Genomic DNA, 20,970 nt, shown 5'->3' with positions numbered 1-20,970 from the left:
GGATATCTTAGTTGCTTCCAGTTTTTTTTTTTTTTTTAAATGTTTTATTTATTTATTCATGAGAGTCAGAGAGAGAGAGGCAGAGGCAGAGGGAGAAGCAGGCTCCCCGCCTAGCAGGGAGCCCGATGTGGGACTCGATCCCAGGACCCTGGGATCATGACCTGAGCCGAAGTCAGACGCTTAACCATCTGAGCCACCCAGGCGCCCCTTGCTTCCAGTTTTTAATGATTATGAATAAATTGCTACAAATGTTTGAATATTGGTTTTTGTATGAACATAAGTTTTCAAACCATTTGAGTAAATCCCTAAGAATGCAATTGCCGGACCATATGGTAAGTCTATGATTAACCTTGTGATAAACTGCGAAATTATTTTCCAAATGTATGTTTAAAGTGAGTCATGTTCCTGAATTTCTAAATGTTGGCAGCCTTAAAATATTGCTATAGATTTAATGTTGGAATGTAAGGTGGAGGTCCAGAAAACATTGTGACCTTGGCAATTATACAAGGTGAATTTTGGTATCATTTCAGATTTATTTCATAAATAGTATAATTTGTAGTGTAATTTTTTTTTTCTTAGCAGTAGACTTTTAAATTTTATTTAGAACTAGAGCTTTTTAGCAATGTAGTGAATTATATAAGACATTTGAGCAGCTGATGCTTTGTGTGTGTGTGCCCTTGGTTCATCTATAATTGGTTCAACGCACAAGAAAATAGAAAACACATTAAAAAGTGTAAACTTTAGGCTCATATTGCACATACATCCTTGAAAGTTTGCCTTTGCTTTTCATGCTTACTTTTCAGTTGTGTTCAGGAAAACTAAATGTTCTCTCTTTAGCAGTGAGACAGGTACCTCTTTTCTCATCTGTCTTCTCAAGAGAAAAAAGATATTTTTTTTCACAGAATATTTTGAATGGTAAAGTTCAAAAATGAATTTGAAATAAGAGCCACAGTTGGCAGAGATTATATTATCTTTAGAACTGTTATCTTTGAAGACCTTGTAAACATACTAATTATGTTTAATTTGTGGCATATTCATTAATAACTTAATGAAAATTGCTTTTGCTAGAAGAAGGTAGAAATGAGAAACACTTGGAGAGAAATGAGTGTTTGATTTATTGGTTGGGGAACATACTTTCTAGTTTACCTAAAACAGCCCCAATTCTAGGGTAATTATTAATAGTGTCCCCATCACTCTCAAGTAGGGGACTCAATAATAACCATTTTTCTTTCTGAGTTACTAAAGAATTTTTTTTCCTACTTCTAAAAGGAAGAGGTAAACAACTAGATAATACTGGGGTTTTTTTTTTTTTTCTTTTTCTTTTTTTTTTTTTTTTAAAGATTTTATTTATTTATTTGAGAGAGAGAGAATGAGAGAGAGCACATGAGAGGGGGGAGGGTCAGAGGGAGAAGCAGACTCCCTGCCAAGCAGGGAGCCCGATGCGGGACTCGATCCAGGGACTCCAGGATCATGACCTGAGCTGAAGGCAGTCGCTTAACCAACTGAGCCACCCAGGCGCCCAATACTGGGTTTTTTTTTTGTTTTTTTTTTAAGATTTTATTTATTTATCTGAGAGAGAGAATGGGAGACAGACAGCATGAGAGGGGGGAGGGTCAGAGGGAGAAGCAGACTCCCCACTGAGCAGGGAGCCCGATGTGGGACTCAATCCCGGGACTCCAGGATCATGACCTGAGCCGAAGGCAGTTGCTTAACCAACTGAGCCACCCAGGCGCCCAATACTGGGGGTTTTTTTTGTTTGTTTTATTTTATCTTTTGGGGCATTTAAACAAAAAATGAATTCAAAAACTTTTTTAAAGATTTTTATTTATTCATTTGACAGAGAAAGTGTGTGTGTACAAGCAGGGGGAGGGGTAGAGGGAGAGGGAGAAGCAGACTCCCCGCTGAACAGGGAGCCTGATGCGGGGCTCAATCCCAGGACCCTGGGATCATGACCTGAGCTGAAGGCAGACCTTAGCCGACTGAGCCACCCAGGTGCATCTCAAAATTTTTTTATATTTGTGCTGTGAATCCAAGCTAAAGACATTTGACACCCTGATTGACATCTATCTTTAACATAAGCATTTTTATTTTTATTTTTTGTTACTCTTGTTTCTTGGGGTAATGGAGAAGATATGACACTACATACAGAATCAGGCCTATAGCATAAGGAATTTTAAAATTGCTTTATTTTTATTTTATTTTATTTTATTTTTTTTTTAAGATTTTATTTATTTATTTGACAGAGAGAGAGATAGCGAGAGCAGGAACACAAGCAGGGGGAGCGGGAGAGGGAGAAGCAGGCTTCCTGCCGAGCAGGGAGCCCAATCTGGGACTCGATCCCAGGACCCTGGGATCCTGACCTGAGCTGAAGGCAGATGCTTAACGACTGAGCCACCCAGGTGCCCTAAAATTGCTTTATTTTTAAATGAAGACATTTTAGTATCTTTAAAGGCAGAATTTAGGAAAGGAATTGCTAACTTATTTAGAATAGAAAAAGTTGGAAACAAAAGTCCAGTTGTTTCTGGTTAAATCAATTATACATTCATGGAATATACAATGTAGCTATTAAAAATAATGAGGTAGATCTCTATTTACTGACTTAGAAAAATATCCGAGATAAAATTAAAGGACAAAACAGATTGCAGAGCAGTATGAAGAGCATCATTTCAGTTTTGTAAATAAAAATTAAATGAAAATTCTGATGGCTGTGTTTGTATAATCCTGAAGCATTACCAGACAATTGACAGTGTAGTTCTTGGTGGTAGAATAAGAGAGAGAGAGAGATAATGAATCATTCACTTCTCACCTAATATAATTTTTTTTTAATTAAAGATTTTATTTATTTATTTGGGAGAGACAGAAAGCACGAGGTGGGGGTTGGGGACAGAAGGGAGAGGGAGAGGCGACTCCTCACTGAGCCCAAAACCTGGGTGGGGGCTCAATCCCAGAACCCTAAGACCATGACCTGAGCCAAAGTCTGATGCTTAACCGACTGAGCCACCCAGGTGGCCCCATTTATTTTATTTTTTTAAGTAAGCTCTATGCCCAATGTGGGCCTTGAACTCATGACCCTGAGATCAAGAGTTGCACGCTCTACCGACAGCCAGGCAGGCATCCCTACCTAATATAATTTTAAAAAAGAAAGAAAATAGATCTTTGTGGGAAAAATTTATACACTAGTAGGCCATATTAAAGTAAGAGGGTAGTCTTTTAAGTTTCATATGTCAAAATAATGTATAAAACATTTATTTTTACAGTGGACAGACGGGCTCAGGGAAAACATTTACGATGATGGGTAAGTGAATTAAAGATGATCATATCCTGGCTTAATCTACTCTTTCTGCAATGACAGCACCTAGGCACCTAGTACATTTTGGGGGAAGGCATACTTTCTATATATGATGTTGACCTCATAAAAGTAGGGCTTTTCCCAGGCTTCTGTCAGATTATGATTTCCATGATAACAAAGTCCGTGTTTGCAGCTACGTTCCCAGTCAACGCTCAGCACAGAGTAGGTGCTCCATAGACAGTTTTTGAATTGGGTTTATTTTTTATTTTTTTTTAAAGATTTTATTATTTGAGAGAGAGGATGAGAGAGGGCATGAGAGGGGAGAGGGGCAGAGGGAGAAGCAGACTTCTCGCTGAGCAGGGAGCCCGATTCGGACTCCATCCTGGGACTCCAGGATCATGACCTGAGCCAAAGGCAGTCCTTTAACCAACTGAGCCACCCAGGTGTCCTGAATTGGGTTTAATGACTTTTTATATATTTATAAATCTGTACAATCACCATCCAGATCAAGATTCCCAGTTAGTAACTACCTCACCCCCTTCTCCTGAAGTATGTATTACTCTGACTTCTCTGTCATCATTAGTTTTGTTTGTTTTTAAGCTTCTACAAATGAAATTTTACTTTATGTACTCTTTTATGTCTAGCTTCTTCCTCTCAGCATTAGGTTTCTAAGATTCACCCGTATTGTTGCATGTCGTAGTAGTTTATTCCATTGCTGTATAATGTATTATTGTACAGATATGCCACGTTTTCCATTCTAGTGCTGATAGACATTTGGATTATCCCCAGTTTTAGACCATATGAATAATGCAACCATGACCACCTTGTTTTTTTAAAGTTCATTTCTAGGAGTGGAACTGCTGGATTATAGTTACATGTGTATCAGCTTTAGTAGATACGGTCATGATAGATATGGAAGTTCTAGGAATCCTTGTCTATACGTGGTATTGTCGGTTTTTAAAATTTTAGCCATTCTGGAGTATGTGTGGTATTATCTCATTGTGTTTTTGTTTGCAGTTCCCTGATGTCTGTTGACAACTGAGCACCTTTCATATGTTTTTTGGACATTTGAACAGCCTCTCTGTAAAATGCCCATTCAAGCTTTTTTCCCATTTAAAAGATTAGCTTGTCTTTTTCCTACTCATTTGTGGGGATTTTTGTAAAATAGGGAGGTTAGCCCTTTGTCTACGATATAGATAACAGATTTTTTTTCTAGGTTTTTCATTTCTCTTTTCAGTTAAGGTTTTTCCCTTTACTCAAGTTTTTTATTTTCTTGTGGTTGAATTTCAGTTGTGGGGTTTTGCTTTTTGTTTTTTTGTTTTTTTTAATGGTTTCTGAATCGTGAGTTGCAGTCAGGAGGAGTGTTACTGAGTGAAATGAGAAGGAACCATGAGACTCTCTGGGAGAAGCATCTTCCAGGCAGTAGGTTCTGAGTTGGGAGTGTTCAAAGAATAGCAAGAAGACCCATGGGGCTAGCGGGCAGTTCCCCAGAATAAGGGGCTAGTAGTGAGAGAAATTAGAGTTGTATCCTGAGGCCAGGTCATGTAGGACATGGCAAGGATTTGGGATTTTGTGTGTGGGATGTGAAGTCATTGGAAGGTTTTTTTAAAAAGAAGAACTACATGATCTGATGTATAATTAAAAGGATTACTCAGGCAGATGAATGGACTAGACTGGGAGGGGCTAGAGTGGAAGCAGGATGAGGAGCTAAGGCATAGAGGAGGCAGGAGGTGATGAAGGTAACTAAAGAATATGTTGAATCTCTCTCTCTATATATATTATTTAACAGGAAAATGTTATAAAATTATCTGCATACTTATTTGTATACTTGTATACTGCATACTTATTTCCTCTTTATTTACTTGTATTTTTCTACATCCATTATATATATATTTTTAGGTACAGTTTACAAGGGCCATTTATTTGTTTTTAATATTTATTTATTTTAGAGTGTGCTTGAGGGGAGGGGCAGAGGGAGAGAATCTCGAACAGCCTCCCCACTGAGTGGCGGGGCTCCATCTCAAGACCCTGAGATCATGACCTGAGCTGAAACCAAGAGTTGGATGCTCACCCAAATGCGCCACCCAGGCGCCCCTACAAGGGCCATTTAAAATATTCCAGGTTATAGCACACCAAGACAGCATTAGTGGCTATTATGGGCCCTTCCTTCAGTCCTACTGATAGGCAAGTTCTGTTCGATCTTTCAGACTAAAATTTAACTTATTTGGGGCACGAAGAAGGAACTGATTATACAGTGTGTCATCTTATTTCTGTATAAGTTTCCAGTATTGCCATTTTGAAGGACTGTTCTAGAATAAAGACGAATAGCTACATATGTATGTTTTTTACATTTCTTTAGGACCATCTGAATCAGATCATTTTTCTCATAACCTGAGAGGAGTAATCCCACGAAGTTTTGAATATTTGTTTTCCTTAATTGATCGTGAAAAAGAGAAGGTAAAACTTGTAAAAATAAAGTCATTGTATGAAATTCTAATTTCGAGTAGTTAGCTACTAATAATTAGCTCATAACACATAGAGGGTCATGGGTGGTACTCTACAATGTGGATAGGCTTGTGTGGCATAGAAAAACCTCTCAGTTCTTAAGAAAAAATGAAAGAGTCATTTTAAAATTTAATTTTCTAAAAATTTTTAGTCTCTAAACCATGTATCCTCTGTGAACTCAGAAAAAAGAAAGAAGAATGTAGTGCTTCTTAGTGCTCAGATTTTGCAAGAAAGTGTAAAGAAAATCTTAACTGAGGAAAACAGATTCGTTAAGTCCCATCACCTACCTGCACGTAGGCACAGTTGACGACAGGTGTCTCTAGATCCTCAGGGTGCCCTGGAGTGATGGGCCCATCCTTGCCTCCTTTGCAGCACCTTCTACCACCTGACCATAATTTGCTTTTTCATACGTGGTGTGACTCCATCATCCTGGAGATGTGGGCTTCCCTCTTCCTTTGGCTCTTAGGTTGGGCCTTTCTCATGATTGTGCTTTTTTAGCTTGGTGAATTCCATGTTTAGGAGCCGTTAGTGTTACTGTTCCATTCCATGCGTACCAAGGAAACGGATACATAACATTGGCTTACCATTTGCTCTTTTGCAGAAACAACCCCTAATCTTTACAGTTAGACATGCACCTTGGGTGCCAGTGAAAGTTTAGTGCCCTGTATTCCTGTGGTTAAAAATCCTAGAGAGAGGCTTTTGAGATAAATTATTTTCAGTCTTTTCAAGAATATAACCCTTGTTGCAAGTAAAACTTTCTGAGGAAGTCCAGTATATAATAGATAAAAATGGAGTTGCTCTTCTCATCGCAAGGAAAAAAAATTGTAACTGTGTATGGTGATGGATGTTAACTAGACTCACTGTGGCGATTATTTCTCCACATATATAAATATTGAATTAGTATGTTGTACACCTGAAACTAATACGCTGTTGTATGTCAGTGATCCCTCAGTTTAAGAAGGTAGAATTGCCCATCTGGACTGCTCCAGTCCCACCTCCCTGTCTTGCTTCTGAGTCACCTCTGGAGACCTCGGCCTCCTGGGATCACAGTTTGATGCTGCCTTAAGATGTAACAATATGTTAAAACTAGTTACCTGGATTTGTAACTGGCTTTTAGGTACCTTGTCTTGTGTAAAGGAGAAATGGTAGGAAATGTACCCCTTGTGGAGCACGTGAGAGGGTAATGCTCATGAAAGATACGGATGAACTCATGAAAAGAATATGTCTAAACGAGGCTTCTCTTTCCAGGCTGGAGCTGGAAAGAGTTTCCTTTGTAAGTGCTCCTTTATTGAAATCTACAACGAACAGATCTATGACCTACTGGACTCTGCATCAGCCGGACTGTACTTAAGGGAGCACATCAAGAAGGGAGTCTTTGTTGTTGGTGCAGTGGAGCAGGTGGTGTCCTCAGCTGCAGAAGCCTATCAGGTACCCTGCCTTGAGCACTTTGATCCTTAGGCGACGTTGCATGCTGTGAAAAGCACCTTGATCTCAAAAAAAGCAAGAATTGAGCTACTAAAAAAAATTCTGTAAAGACGTGACGCAGAATGTTCATGAGAAGCAAAAAAGAACATGACTGTTTTATAGATCTCCCCTTAGTTAAAATAGAACTTTGAGACTCTTGATTTTGCATGACTTTGGTGCTGTTCATTCCAGTCAGGCACCCTGCAGGTCACGGGGACAGTTCATTAGTGTCGTATTTCTTCAGTAATTCTTCCTGGGAGCTGCCCCTTTGAGTAGCCTCTGGGATTGCTGCTTTTTAAACCAGCTGGCTGTTCTCTTCCCTGTATTTTCTACCCATGTTTACTTGTTAGGTGTCAAAAGCCAACCTCTTTTGAGGACTCTGCTCAGGGCAAATAAACCTCTTGTCGGGTATTTACAGGATAACCCATTTTTATGGGATCTGATCTGGCCAGTTGATTTTAAACAGTTTTTTATCGTGTAATATTTGATACATACAAAATACTGCCACGTGCATAGAAGTTGCTGAGCTTAATGTTAAAATGAACTTGGAGGACCTTAAGAATTCAAGACCCAGGTATCACCAGTACTATCCTGTCTACCTGTGTGTCTCTCCCTATCTCATGTCCCTGGCTCCTCATATGCTGAATGCTCATGATCATTTCCTTCTGCTTTTAAATCACATACATAGGTATTTCTGAAAATGTTGGTTTTGCCTGTTTTTGAGTTTTAATAAATTGTGTGTATTTAGCCTTCTATAACTTTTTTAAACTCAACAATGTTTATGAAATTTATCCATGTTGCATTTCACTTATCTTCACTGCTATATAATTCATTGTATGAATATTAGTGTGTGCATGTATTATGTGCGTATATATACGTATATATGTCACAGTTCGTTATTCTTCTATCTTCAAGCAAGTCTCCTGATTCAAACTTTTTAAACTGTGATTCTCATAGTAAGCAATAGGTTTTACATGTGATCCAGTGTGTGTGTGTGTCTCTTCGTGTGTACATATACATACTAAAAAAAAAATTATGTTGAGATTTTGGTTGGAATTGCACTGCAGTTTTGGCTTAGATCAAGTGTGAAAATTCTGTATTAGAGCCGTGTAGGCATTTTACCTCTTCTTGGGTCAGAAGTTTTGGGAAGTTTTCTATTTCTAGAAAATTTCAGTTTCCTCTCAGTTTTCAAGTATATTGGCATAAAGCTGTTCCCAGTATTCTCATTTTTAAAGTACTTTGCTGTAACTATAATTTTGTTTTCTTTTTTTGCATAGTTGATATTTTTTACATGGCTTTGCTCTTTTAATGTTTTCTTTGTTTTTCTTTGGGTTCATCCTGCTATCCTTGTTCCAACTTCTTAAGCTGGATGCTTAGCTTATTATTCCCTTTCTTTTGTGACATAAGTGTTTAATGCTATAAGTTACTACTTACTATTGCTTAAACTTCACACAAGTTTTAATATCTTAATTGTCCTATGGATCTAAGTATTTTTCCATTATAATTTTATTTTTTGACCCGTGAATCACTTAGAAATGTGATTTGAAATTCCAGATTTATGGTAATTTAAAATTTATTTATCGTGTTGATTCTTAATTGCCATGGTATCAGAGAATATGGTCTTGTGCGATGCTTTGAAATTTATTGAGAAATGATTTATGAATTAATACAGTGGGCCAGTTTTGTAAACTTGTGCATGAGAAGAATGTATATCCTTGGATACAGGGTTTTACATTTTTACTAATTTTTTTGTCTGTATAATCTGTCAGTATGAAAATGGCTGTTGTATCACTTGAAAGTTGTGGCAATTTTCCCTTTGCCTAGGTGCTGTCTGGAGGATGGAGAAACAGACGTGTGGCATCGACGTCAATGAATAGAGAATCTTCTAGGTCTCATGCAGTTTTTACAATTACAATAGAGTCAATGGAGAAAAGCAATGAGACTGTGAATATACGGACCTCCCTACTCAATCTGGTGGACTTAGCAGGATCTGAAAGGCAAAAAGACACCCATGCAGAAGGGATGAGGTTAAAGGTAAGAATGGAATTATGATCTTCAACGCAACTTGTGTGTGAATTAATTACTAGAAGTCAGTACCAAGGTGAGTGTGTGGAGGTTACAAAGGAATGAGAACATGCTCCCATTCTAAAGATGCGGAAATTTTTGTTGTGGGGTAGGGACATTAAAACATACGTGGGTTAGAACAAGTCTGTCGGGAGCCAGAGTATTTGAATTCACGACAGAAGGGTGATAGTACAAATACCAGCCAGAGTCAGAGGAAGAAGGGACTGGACTGCTTGGGGGAAGCATGGAAAAGAAGTAGTTCTTGAGTTGGGTTCTCCAAGGGGGCAGGATTTGGATTGGGAGAGAGGAACAAGGAATACATGCTTGGTGGGGGGACATCTCAAGGGTCGTTATGGATGCAGAGGGAGTATGGCATTTGGCATTTCAGCGTGGATCAATGAATGGGTTGGACTTGAGGTGCAAGCATGCCCAGGTCATTGAGGACCAGGAGTACCAGGCCAGGTTTGCACTCAATTCTCCACACGCTGGGAAACACTGAAAAGTTTTGAGTGATTTCACGCAAAAGCCTCTTTTATAGAAGCTTAGCCATCTTGGCCCACCACTGCCAGATTTACCAGGCGAGAGTCTAGAGAGAAAGGAGGGCAGCTGTGCTGGTTAATATCTCAGGCGGAGGGCAAGGACCTAGTCCTAGGCTGAGGGATTAGCATTGGGACCTGAGGTTCTCTGAGTATGTTTTGCCAGTATGAACATGTGTATTGTGATCTGCGTTGTCAGTAAAACGTGTGGATGCTCTAGGTGAGGGTATATGAGGACTAGGGGTGGAGAGTCGGAAATGGTGGAGGACCGTCTACTTTTTGCATTGAAAGTGAGGATTTGAGCCTCCTGAGCTCTCAGGCAGTTTAAGGTGAACTTAGGCTTATGTTCTATTGAGACATGAAGCAAAGAGAAATAGCCAGTGTTTATATTAGGACATATGCTGGGCCTGTTTCAAGTGCTTCATGTGTATTAACTCATTTAATCTTCCCAGCATCTCTAGGAAGTAGGTACTGTGATCCTTTCCTTTTTGGAGAAACGGAAGTGAAATTGTCCAGGGACACACAGCTAGGAGTAGATCTGGAATTCAAGCAGAAGTAGCCCAGTTCCACAGACAGTGCTGTTGACACCTTTCTGATTTACTGACTGCTAAAACAGACAGCTGCACTTGAACTCAGCGCATCTTGCTTGAGAATATGCACTTTCTCTCTTTCTTCTGTACTCCCACCACTGCAGACCCAGTTATTGAAGTATGATAACTACAATAAAAATCTAGCATAACATATTCAACCCCAACATTTTTCCCTCCCCAAACCACTTTTTAAAAGGGTCTTATTATACTTCACAGAATTAGACTGAAAAATCTCTTGTAATAAGTTCATTAATCACTTTGTAGGATGTGGTGTAGGTTATTAGTTATCACACTATTTTAATGTAGCAAACATTTTAACATAAAAGGATTGAAAAATAAGCCTATTAATGCACTACTCCAACCTTTTTTTCTCTGTTCTTTTCTAGCTTTTATCCCTACCTATAGGTCAATTTAAAACTCTTAGAATCATGAGGTGGCTTTTTTTTTCCTTCACATAATTTCTGTGTTTGTCTCTGAATACTAAAATTGCAACGTGTGTCAAATAGGAAAAGGTTAGGGACAGTTGAGGACATCTGCTGAAAAGTCAATTATCCTTAGTAATATTGTCCATGACTCGACTTTCCATTCAAAATTCACTGCTAGGCATATTTTAATTCAGAATACTAAAATGAAACCAGTGCATCTCAATTTTTGTTCTTTCTCCCCTTAGGAGGCAGGTAACATAAACCGGTCGTTGAGCTGCCTGGGCCAAGTGATTACTGCGCTTGTCGACGTGGGTAATGGAAAACAGAGGCACGTTTGCTACAGAGACTCCAAACTTACCTTCTTACTTCGGGTAAAGTAGACCATTGGCTTCCTGGGCCCTTTTTTGGGTTATGCTCACTATGGTTGACAGTCATGTAATCTCTCAGCTTTAGTGGTAAGAATATCCATTTTCTTGGCTTAACAAAGATCTTGTGGTTTCTCCCCTGAAAATGCATACCATTCGTATCATTAAACAGGATTCCCTTGGAGGCAACGCCAAAACAGCCATAATCGCAAATGTTCATCCTGGATCCAGGTGTTTTGGGGAAACCCTATCAACACTTAATTTTGCTCAGAGAGCCAAGCTGATTAAAAATAAGGTAAAATACTAGGGCGCCTGGGTGGCTCAGTCGTTACGTGTCTGCCTTTGGCTCAGGTCATGGTCCCAGGGTCCTGGGATCGAGCCCCGCATCGGGCTCCCTGCTCCGTGGAAGCCTGCTTCTCCCTCTCCCACTCCCCCTGCTTGTGTTCCCTCTCTCGCTGTGTCTGTCTCTGTCAAATAAATAAATAAAATCTTTAAAAAAAAAAAAAAAGGTAAAATACTGAGTACAACTAAGTAAATTAGAAAAATACTTAAGCTTGTGATTGCCCTAATATTAACACTCTGTGAAAGCTTAATTCTAAGCAAGATTTCTATTTCATCTTTCCTAGCCTTCTGTATTGCTCAAGTAATTTGAGATCTAGATTAGGTCTTATGGTTGGTATTGTTTGGCTCGATTTTTCTTAAAGGAAGGCAGAGTTTTTCCTTTCTAACTGGGTTGGAGACTAAATTTATTTACCTAAACCATTGCTAACAGAGCTGTGTGTGTGTGTGTGTCTATGTGTGGTGGGGCTTCACTATGAAGATAGTTTGATATTGACAGGCTTTGTCTTTTAAGTTGTCTATACCTCCAAGGATTCCCCATTTTTCTTATATATAAGAAGCTTCCTTGATATTGGTGTACACCAGTGGTCAGAAAAGTTTTTCTGTAAAGGTAAATATTTGAGGCTTCTTGGACTGTGTAGTGTCTGTCCCAGCTACTGAGCTCTGCCTTGGTGGTGAGAAAGTAGCCGTCGGCAGTACGCAGACATGAGGGCGTGCTGTGTTCCAGTGCAGCTCTCCTTACAAAAACAGATGGCAGGCCGTGTTTGGTCCGTGAGCAGGCAGCTGTTTGCCAGCCCCTGGAGCAAGGGTCCCCCACTTCTTTTGGAAAAGTTGGAGGCCACTTTGGTTCTAGACAAAAGAATCACAGTGCCATGAATTGGCAGATTACTTTCCTCTTTCTTTCAAAGGAGAAGTTGGTCATTTCTACCCCCCAAGTAGACTCCCTGATCATCTTAGCATGTAAGAGTAAAGAGGTCCATGTTGCCTCTTCTCGTGGGTAAGTCAGAAGAGTATAGGTCTAGTTGTTGATTCATTTTATTGGATTATGACCCTGTGGTGGGGTATTTGTAATATATGGAGGAAAAATTGCTAGAGCTTCCTGACCCTGTCTCTTGGGACTTACTAGAAGTTTTTGGATAGTGGAGGACTGCAGGGATAATTAGGATTATGATGTCACTGAAGTGGCAGTGATGTCAGAATGTACAGGAGTGCCTTGAAATGAGACTGGCCGTAAGCATCAGAAGCAACTAGAAATGACTTCTGAATACATCAAACGATAAAACCAGGAGGAGCCTTAATACTAGTTATTAACAATGGTAAGTCCAATACTGCAGCCTACTGGTGGAAAGTGACTAGGATATCTGGGACTCGTTTAAGGATGTGCTATTTAGATCTTTCCCAATGGGCAGACCTAGCTTAAGACAAGAACACGGGGACCTTGGGACTGTGTCAGAGTTTTTCTCCCTCTTTAGGATATTGGGTATTTCACAACTGGGTCCCTTTGATCTGATTTGTAGTCAACTGTTGGCTCTTATTATCACCCTGTAGGTTTTATGGGCCTTTTGAACCTCTTAGAAGTTGTCTTAAAGAGGGGTGCCTGGGTGGCTCAGTCAGTTAAACATCTGCCTTTGGCTCAGGTCATGATCCCAGGGTCCTGGGGTGGAGTCCCTCAGGCTCCCTGCTTCTCCCTCTGCCTGCAGCTCCCCCTGCTTGTACACTCACTCGTGCTCTCTCTCTCTCTCAAATAAATGAATAAAATCTTTAATAAAAAAAAAGTTGTCTTAAAGAAGTCATTTCTTTAAGATAATTTCTTCAAGAGACATTCCTTTAAAATAACATTTGAGGGGCGCCTGGGTGGCTCAGTCGTTGGGCGTCTGCCTTCGGCTCGGGTCATGATCCCAGGGTCCTGGGATCGAGCCCCGCATCGGGCTCCCTGCTCAGTGGGAAGCCTGCTTCTCCCATTCCCACTCCCTCTGCTTGTGTTCCCTCTCTCGCTGTGTCTCTCTCTGTCAAGTAAATAAATAAAATCTTTAAAAAAAATAAATAAATAAAAATAAAATAAAATAAAATAACATTTGAGTGTGGTTAATAAAACAGAAATAGAGCTATCCAACCAACTCCTCTCTCCAGGAGGGCTGTTAGGAAATATAGGGTTGGATTCCTTTGGAGAAGGTGGTTTCTGCTAAGCTGATGGAGCTCAGGCCAACTCTGCAGCTAAGTGGGCCAAGACAGAGGGGAGGGGATACTCCTTCCAGAGGGGAAGAGCTTTTGCTCTTCTCTATGGGGGTGGGGCTGTCCCAAGAAGAAGGCAATGTTAGATGAACATCCAGATCCCTGGGTGACCCAGCCCAATAGGGTGGGGCCCTAAGTGGGAGCATACAGGAGGGGTGGTGAGGGGGGAGAGTCCCTGGCTGTAGCTATGAGACACAGGGAAGGGAGGCTTCCTCCCCACTCCAGCACACTGTGATTCTAGGGGCCTTGTGACTGTTTGTGGGACGGAAGTGCAGTTTTGTTTGGTGTTTGTCATTCCAGATCCTATAAACAAATAAAACACAAGATTGTATGACTGAAGAATATTCTTTTAACGCTTGTTAAAAAATTTTTGAACAGGCAGTGGTAAATGAAGACACCCAAGGAAATGTAAGCCAGCTCCAAGCTGAAGTGAAGAGGCTCAAAGAACAGCTGGCCCAGTTTACTTCAGGGCAGTTACTACCGGAAAGCTTTCTGACCAAAGGTAAGACGAACACAATGTCCTTTATCCTGAGGAAGACCACACGCGGATATTAGTCTGAGAACCCTCTGATGACAGGCACAATACAGTAAAGCTACCCACATTTTTGAACAAGTGTATTTGTTTTACCTACATGGGAACATGGTGCAGGCATATCTCAGAGATACTGTAGGTTCGGTTCCAGACCATTGCGATAAAGCCAATACTGCAATAAAGCCAGTCAGGTAAATTTCGTGGTTTCCCAGAGCATATAAAAGTTATGTTTACACTATACTGTGTTATGTCTAAAAACACAGCGTACGTTCTTAATTAAAAAATACTTAATTGCTAAAAAATGGTAACCATCATCTGAGCTTTCAGCAAATTGTAATCTTTTTGCTGGTGGAGGGTCTTGCTTCCATGTTGATGGCTGCTGACTGGCCAGGGTTGTGGCCGCGAGGGCTGAAGTCTGAAGTTTGCTGCATTGATTGGCTCTTCCTTTCATGAATGATTTCTCTGTAGCGTGAGATGCTGTTTGACAGCACTTTACCCACAGTAGAACTTCTTTCAAAATTAGAGCCAGTCCTCTCAAACCCTGCTGCTGCTTTGTCAACTAAGTTTATGTGATACACTAAATTCTTTGTGGGCATTTCAACAGTCTTCACAGCATCTTCACCAGGAGTAGATTCTAGCTCAAGAAACCCATGTTCTTTGTTCATCCATTAGAAGCAACTCCTCATCTGTTTAAGTTTTATCATGAGATTGGAGCCCATCCTCAGGTTCCACTTCTGATTCTAGTTCTTGTGCTGTTTTCACCACATCTGCGGTTACTCCCTCCACTGAAATCTTGAATCCCTCGAAGTCCTCCATGAGGGCTGGAATCCATCCAAACTCCAGTTCATGTTGACATTTTAACCTCTTCCCATAATCACTATTATTCTTAATGGCATCTAGAATGGTGAATCGTTTCCAGATTTTCAATTGACTTTGCCCAGATCCATCAGAGGAATCACCATCTATGCAGCCTTATGAAATGCTTTTCTTAAATAATAAGACTTGAAAGTCAAAATGACTCCTTGATCCATGGGCTGCAGAATGGATGTTGTGTTAGCAGGCATGAAAACATGTATCTCATACATTTCCGTCCGAGCTCTTGGGTGACCAGTTGCATTGCCAATGAGCAGTCATATTTTGAAAGGAATCTTTTTCCTGAGCAGTACATCTCAACAGTGGCCTTAAAATATTCAGTAAGCCATGTTCAACAGGTGTGCTGTCATCCAGGCTTTGTTGTTCCATTTCTAGGGCATAGGCAGAGTCGATTTAGCATAATTCTTTTTTTTTTTTATTCAGTAGAATTAAAGTTGATTTTTTTTTTCATTTAGCCTAATTCTTAAGGGCCCTAGGATTTTCAGAGTGGTAAATGAACACTGGCTTCAACTTGTAGTCACCAGCTGCTTTAGCCCTCAACAAGAGAGTCAGCCTGTCTTTTAAAGCTTTGAAGCCAGGCATTACTTCTCTCTAGCTATGAAAGTCCTGGATGGCATCTTCCTCCGGTAAAAGGTGGTTTCATCCACATTGAAAACCTGTTGTTAAGTGTAGCCACCTTCGTGAATTATTTTCTAGATCCCTTGCTATAGCTTCTCCATCAGCACCTGCTGCTTCACCTTGTACTTTGATGTTAGGGAGACGGCTTCTTTCCTTAAACCTCATGAACCAACCTCTGCTGGCTTCAGACTTTCCTTCTGCAGCTTCCTCACCTCTCTGAGCCTTCACAGAATTGAAGAGAGTCAGGGCTTTGTTCTGGACTAGGCTTTGGCTTAAGGGAATGTTGTGGCTGGTTTGATCTTCTATCCAGACCCTTAAAAGTTTCTCCCTATCAGCAATAAGGCTTTTTTGCTTTCTTATCATTCATGTGTTCATTGGAGTAGCACTTTTCATTTCCTTCAAGAACTTTTCCTTCACATTCACAACGTGGCTAGCTGTTTGGTGCAAGAGGCCTAGCTTTCAACCTGTCTCGGCTTTTGGCATGCCTTCCTCACTAAGCTTAATCATTTCTAGCTTTTGGCTTAAAGGGAGATATGTGCGACTGTTTTTTCACTTGAACACTTAGAAGCTATTGTAGGGTTATTAAAGGGCCTAATTTCCATATTTTTGTGTCTTGGAACAGGGAGGCCTAGGAGAGGGAGAGAGATGAGAAGAGCCAGGCAGTCTAGCAGTCAGAAAACACGTTTTTTGATTAAGTTCACCATCTTATATGGGCATGGTTTGTGGTGCCCAAAATAATAATAATGGTAACGTCAAAGATCACTGATCACAGACAGATCACTGTAACAAATATAATAATAATACTGAAAAATGTTGAAATGTTGCAAGAATTACCAGGATGTGACACAGAGACAGACGCAAAGTGAGGAAATGCTATTGTAACAATGGTACCAGTAGACTTGCTGAATGCAGGGTTGCCACAAACTCTCAATTGGTAAAGAATGCAGTATCTGCAAAGCATGATAAAGCAAAGCACAATAAAAGGAGGGATGCCCATACTTTGTGATCAGATACAGATTCCATATGTATCATATCTGCGTGTATGATGGAAAGGAGGAGGAGAAATAATTTTGAATAATTCATTCCTCACAAATGCTAAAAAGAGATACTAATTTCATTTAGATCCACTTCCAGGATTCAGTCATATGTAACATGTATATGTTTATTAAACAGGATAAAAGAACTTATTTTTCTTCAAAGAATTGCTAATATGTAGATTTGATTGATTTGAAATCTGTGATCTGGGGACGACAGTTTGATTCTTTTAGATTGATTGAGAGCAGTCAGTCAGAGGCTGTTTTAGCTTAATTCTTGGTCCAAAAATTTGAGAGAGAAACATTTTTTTTCCATTTCCTTTTCTTTCTTACTGGATCAATTACAGACAAAGATGAGACTAATTACATGAAGTATTTCCAAGAGGCGATGTTGTTCTTTAAGAAATCCGAACAGGAAAAGAAGGTAGGAAACCGAGTTGGCATAAAGGGGATTCCAGATATTTTAGGCTTTTGCTCCATGGTATCTTTCTGAGTGAAATAAAGGGCACAAGTAAATAAAGAAAACAAAGAAAAACTGTGGAAAATCTAATTTTGCCCTTGAGATTAAGTGTCAAGTTAGTGTTTATTGCTTGGTTTGTGGAAATTCAGGGAGGCTGAATTACTTTTCATGTTTAACCAAATTATGAATTTCTTAAGTCTCTGGTAGAAAAAGTTACCCAATTAGAAGACCTCACCCTCAAAAAAGAAAAATTTATTCAATCTAATAAAATGATTGTGAAATTCCGAGAGGATCAAATAATGCGCCTGGAGAAGCTCCACAAGGAATCCCGGGGAAGTTTTCTGCCTGCGGAGCAGGATCGCTTGTTGTCGGAATTAAGGGATGAAATCCAAACTCTGCGGGAACAGGTGAGTGTATGACATTTGCAGTATTTCTAAAAAGAAGGAAGGTTCAAAGTAAATATAAATTTGTCACCAAATTCATGTGAGTTAATACAGTGGAAAGTGTTTTGAATGAATTTAGCTGACTTGTATGATTGCACAACTCCTTTCCCCCCATTTTCCAAGATGGTAAAATGAAGGGGGATGGAAGGAGCTGTGAGATGCTGCATTAGCGCCCCACCCAGCAGGCAAGTGTCTCTTGTCCCTTGTCCCGGTGGGCAGTTGTGGTTGTCTGAATCAGCAGTCTCTTTACATTGGGGCCCTTCCAATTTCTTGTTGCTGGTTTTCCTTTTCCCTGGGGAGGATGGGTAGTTAATACAGGCACATCATTAAAAAAAACAAAACAAAACAAAGAAAATCTGTTTCTGGCTTTTGTATCTTTCTGAGGCTTTTTAATGCATATTCAAACTAATATGGATATTTTTACTTTTATTCCTTTTCAGCACAAAAGTCAACTTACCATACATACTTTTCTGCTGTCCTTTTCACTTAATATGTCTTGGAGGGTGTTCCATCCCAGTCAATAGAGCGTTTCCTTATTCTTTACAGCGTGTTAATGTCAACAGCCCCCATTGCGTGAACAGTTGGCCACAGTGTACACCCTTGCACTTCTCTCCCTACAAGCCCACGCCCAGGTGAAAATTTCAAGGCACAGACCCAGACGCGGAATAATGGCGTCGTAGGCTACGCACGTAGTCAGTGTGGTCACAAATGCCAGGTTGCTTTCCACAGCCCTTGCAGCCGGCCACTGCCAGCAGCGTTCCTAATGTTTCCCGATGGCTTGGCAGCAAGACTGGTTATTGAGGAAATGTCTTGTCTGTCTGTAAGTCTGTAATTCTTCTGTGTCACAGATAGAGCACCACCCCAGAGTTGCAAAGTATGCTATGGAAAACCATTCCCTCCGGGAGGAGAACAGAAGATTGAGATTATTAGAGCCTGTGAAAAGAGCCCAAGAAATGGACGCCCAGACCATTGCCGTACTAGAAAAAGCTTTCTCTGAACTATCTGGCACAGAGAAAAAGGACAAGGGTAAGAAATGATTATTGTCTGCATGCCTTCTGGGGGGGCGGGGAGGGCACTGTTTGAAAGGGCATTTTTATTGCCTCGCTGGTAGGGTCTTCATTTTGGCCTCTAGACCTGGTGTGGTAATTTCTTTTTTTATTTTTATTTTTTTTTTAAGATTTTATTTATTTATTTGACAGAGAGAGAGAGCACAAGGAGGGGGAGTGGCAGAGGGAGAGGGAGAAGCAGGCTTCCCTCTGAGCAGGGAGCCCGATGCAGGGCTAGAGCCCAGGACTCTGGGATCATGACCTGAGCTGAAGGCAGATGCTTAATCGACTGAGCCACTCAGGCGCCCCCTGGTGTGCTAATTTCTTATATACATACTTAACGCTTTTATGTTACCAAAAGGCATTTTCTAAACTTTTTTCTCATAAATCTCGTAGTAGTGAGTTAGTAGGCTAAGAGACATATCAGTGAAACACCTGTTATGGGGTGCCTGGGTGGCTCAGTCAGTTAAATAAAATCAAAGATTTTATTCATTTATTTGACAGAGAGAGACACAGCGAGAGAGGGAACACAAGCAGAGGGAGTGGGAGAGGGAGAAGCAGGCTCCCCGCTGAGCAGGGAGCCCGACCTGGGGCTCGATCCCAGGACCCTGGGATCATGACCTGAGCCGAAGGCAGACACTTAACTGACTGAGCCACCCAGGCGCCCCTTAAATAAAATCTTTAAAAAAAAGAAAAAAGAAAAAAAACCACCTGTTATGGTTCTGTTTTGTTGCTAAAAGTTTGATTCAGATATTTCTTTTAATTTTTATTAAATGAAATTTTCCTGTTTTAACTATTTGACATGAAAAGTGCTTAACTAATCAACACGGATGAATATCAAGTAGAGATGTTTACCTGCCTGGCTAAGGTCTGTACAGTGTGAGAGGCGTCTGTAGGTCAGACTCCTGATGCCAGCTCGGTGCTTGCGTCCTAAAGTCGTGGGTGCTGGTTATACCCTGTTAGTTATACACTGACCAGCATACACTGTTAGTTCTACGTTATTTCTGTTTGCTTTTGCTCTGTGAAAAGTGGTTTAGTTGGTACCGAATCTCACTTACATGCTGGGCAGCTATGGGTGTTAATGCCTTGGGATTTGGCAACAAAGTCTGTGTTTGCCCCACTCTCAAAGTGAATATTTTCACGGGCTTTTATCAGATTCTGTCTCAGCCTTTGTCATTTCAGACAGAAATTGAGAACACTCTAATCTCACTCTGCAATCGTAACGAAGCCTGTTTGTGCCCATTTTAAATTTTCATTTTGCAAGCCTTCTTCCATTCTGTTATGTCTCAATAAAAATAAAATTTGATTGTGGAGAGACTGATTTTAGATGCAAAGTTAAGATCGGGTTTTGTGTATTATTTCAGCTATTTTTCCCTACGGTGCTCTATATTTTGTTGGCCATTTATAATTCCTTGACTTACTACCTTGGAAGGATACTAATAGTCATTTCTTGATCCCGTCATCTTTTTTTTTTAATTAATTAATTAATTTTTTAAGTTTTATTTTATTTAAATTCAACTAACATATAGTATATTATTAGTTTCAGAGGTGGAGTTCAGTGATTCATCAGTTGCATATAACCCACCATCTTCTAAACAAAGATCATTCTCTAAACAACTTTTACATGATGTTTTCCCACAGCGGAACTCATCAGAACTCTCTTCAACATATCCGGTCCTCTAAGCAATCCCTGAAAATATTTCCCACCAGTTAGATGATCCCAAGCTCTTTCAACTTGCTGCTTTTGCTCTTTGGTTCCTTTCCTGAATAATTTATTGACTGTTCGCTTTAGCTGTTCGCATGGATTTCTGCAGTATTGGCCTGTTGACGTTTCACCAGACTGACGTGTGCTGTGCTTCATGGTTTGCTCTTTCTCCTGATGGAAAAGGTGTTGCCTTCAATGTGCCCCTATTTGACTATTTGACATGAAAAGTGCTTAACTAATCAACACGGATGAATATCAAGTAGAGATGTTTACCTGCCTGGCTAAGGTCTGTACAGTGTGAGAGGCGTCTGTAGGTCAGACTCCTGATGCCAGCTCGGTGCTTGCGTCCTAGGGCTAAATAAATTTGACATCCTGGGGCTTCTCAGCTTCTCAGAAACAGCTTCCAGCACTCGTTGACACACTGCATTGTGTCTTTGTCTCCGCTGAGCT

General features: G+C 40.3%; 1 protein-coding gene across 1 annotated transcript in view; it reads left to right on the top strand.

The window, feature by feature from the left end:
* Positions 1-20,970, top strand: part of KIF15 (kinesin family member 15) — a 68,262-nt gene that overhangs the window by 15,489 nt on the left and 31,803 nt on the right. The window contains exons 5-14 of the mRNA XM_036095870.2: positions 3,258-3,295; positions 5,649-5,746; positions 7,043-7,222; positions 9,083-9,292; positions 11,119-11,244; positions 11,411-11,533; positions 14,188-14,311; positions 17,214-17,290; positions 17,524-17,733; positions 18,618-18,795. Coding sequence (XP_035951763.1) covers positions 3,258-3,295; positions 5,649-5,746; positions 7,043-7,222; positions 9,083-9,292; positions 11,119-11,244; positions 11,411-11,533; positions 14,188-14,311; positions 17,214-17,290; positions 17,524-17,733; positions 18,618-18,795 — 1,364 coding nt within the window. The remainder of the gene's footprint in view (positions 1-3,257; positions 3,296-5,648; positions 5,747-7,042; positions 7,223-9,082; positions 9,293-11,118; positions 11,245-11,410; positions 11,534-14,187; positions 14,312-17,213; positions 17,291-17,523; positions 17,734-18,617; positions 18,796-20,970) is intronic.

The sequence above is a fragment of the Halichoerus grypus genome, chromosome 1, assembly GCF_964656455.1.
Source record: "Halichoerus grypus chromosome 1, mHalGry1.hap1.1, whole genome shotgun sequence".
NCBI classification, from domain to species: Eukaryota; Metazoa; Chordata; class Mammalia; order Carnivora; family Phocidae; genus Halichoerus; species Halichoerus grypus.
Note: the sequence above shows the minus strand (reverse complement) of the source record. Positions and strands in the feature narration are given on the sequence as shown.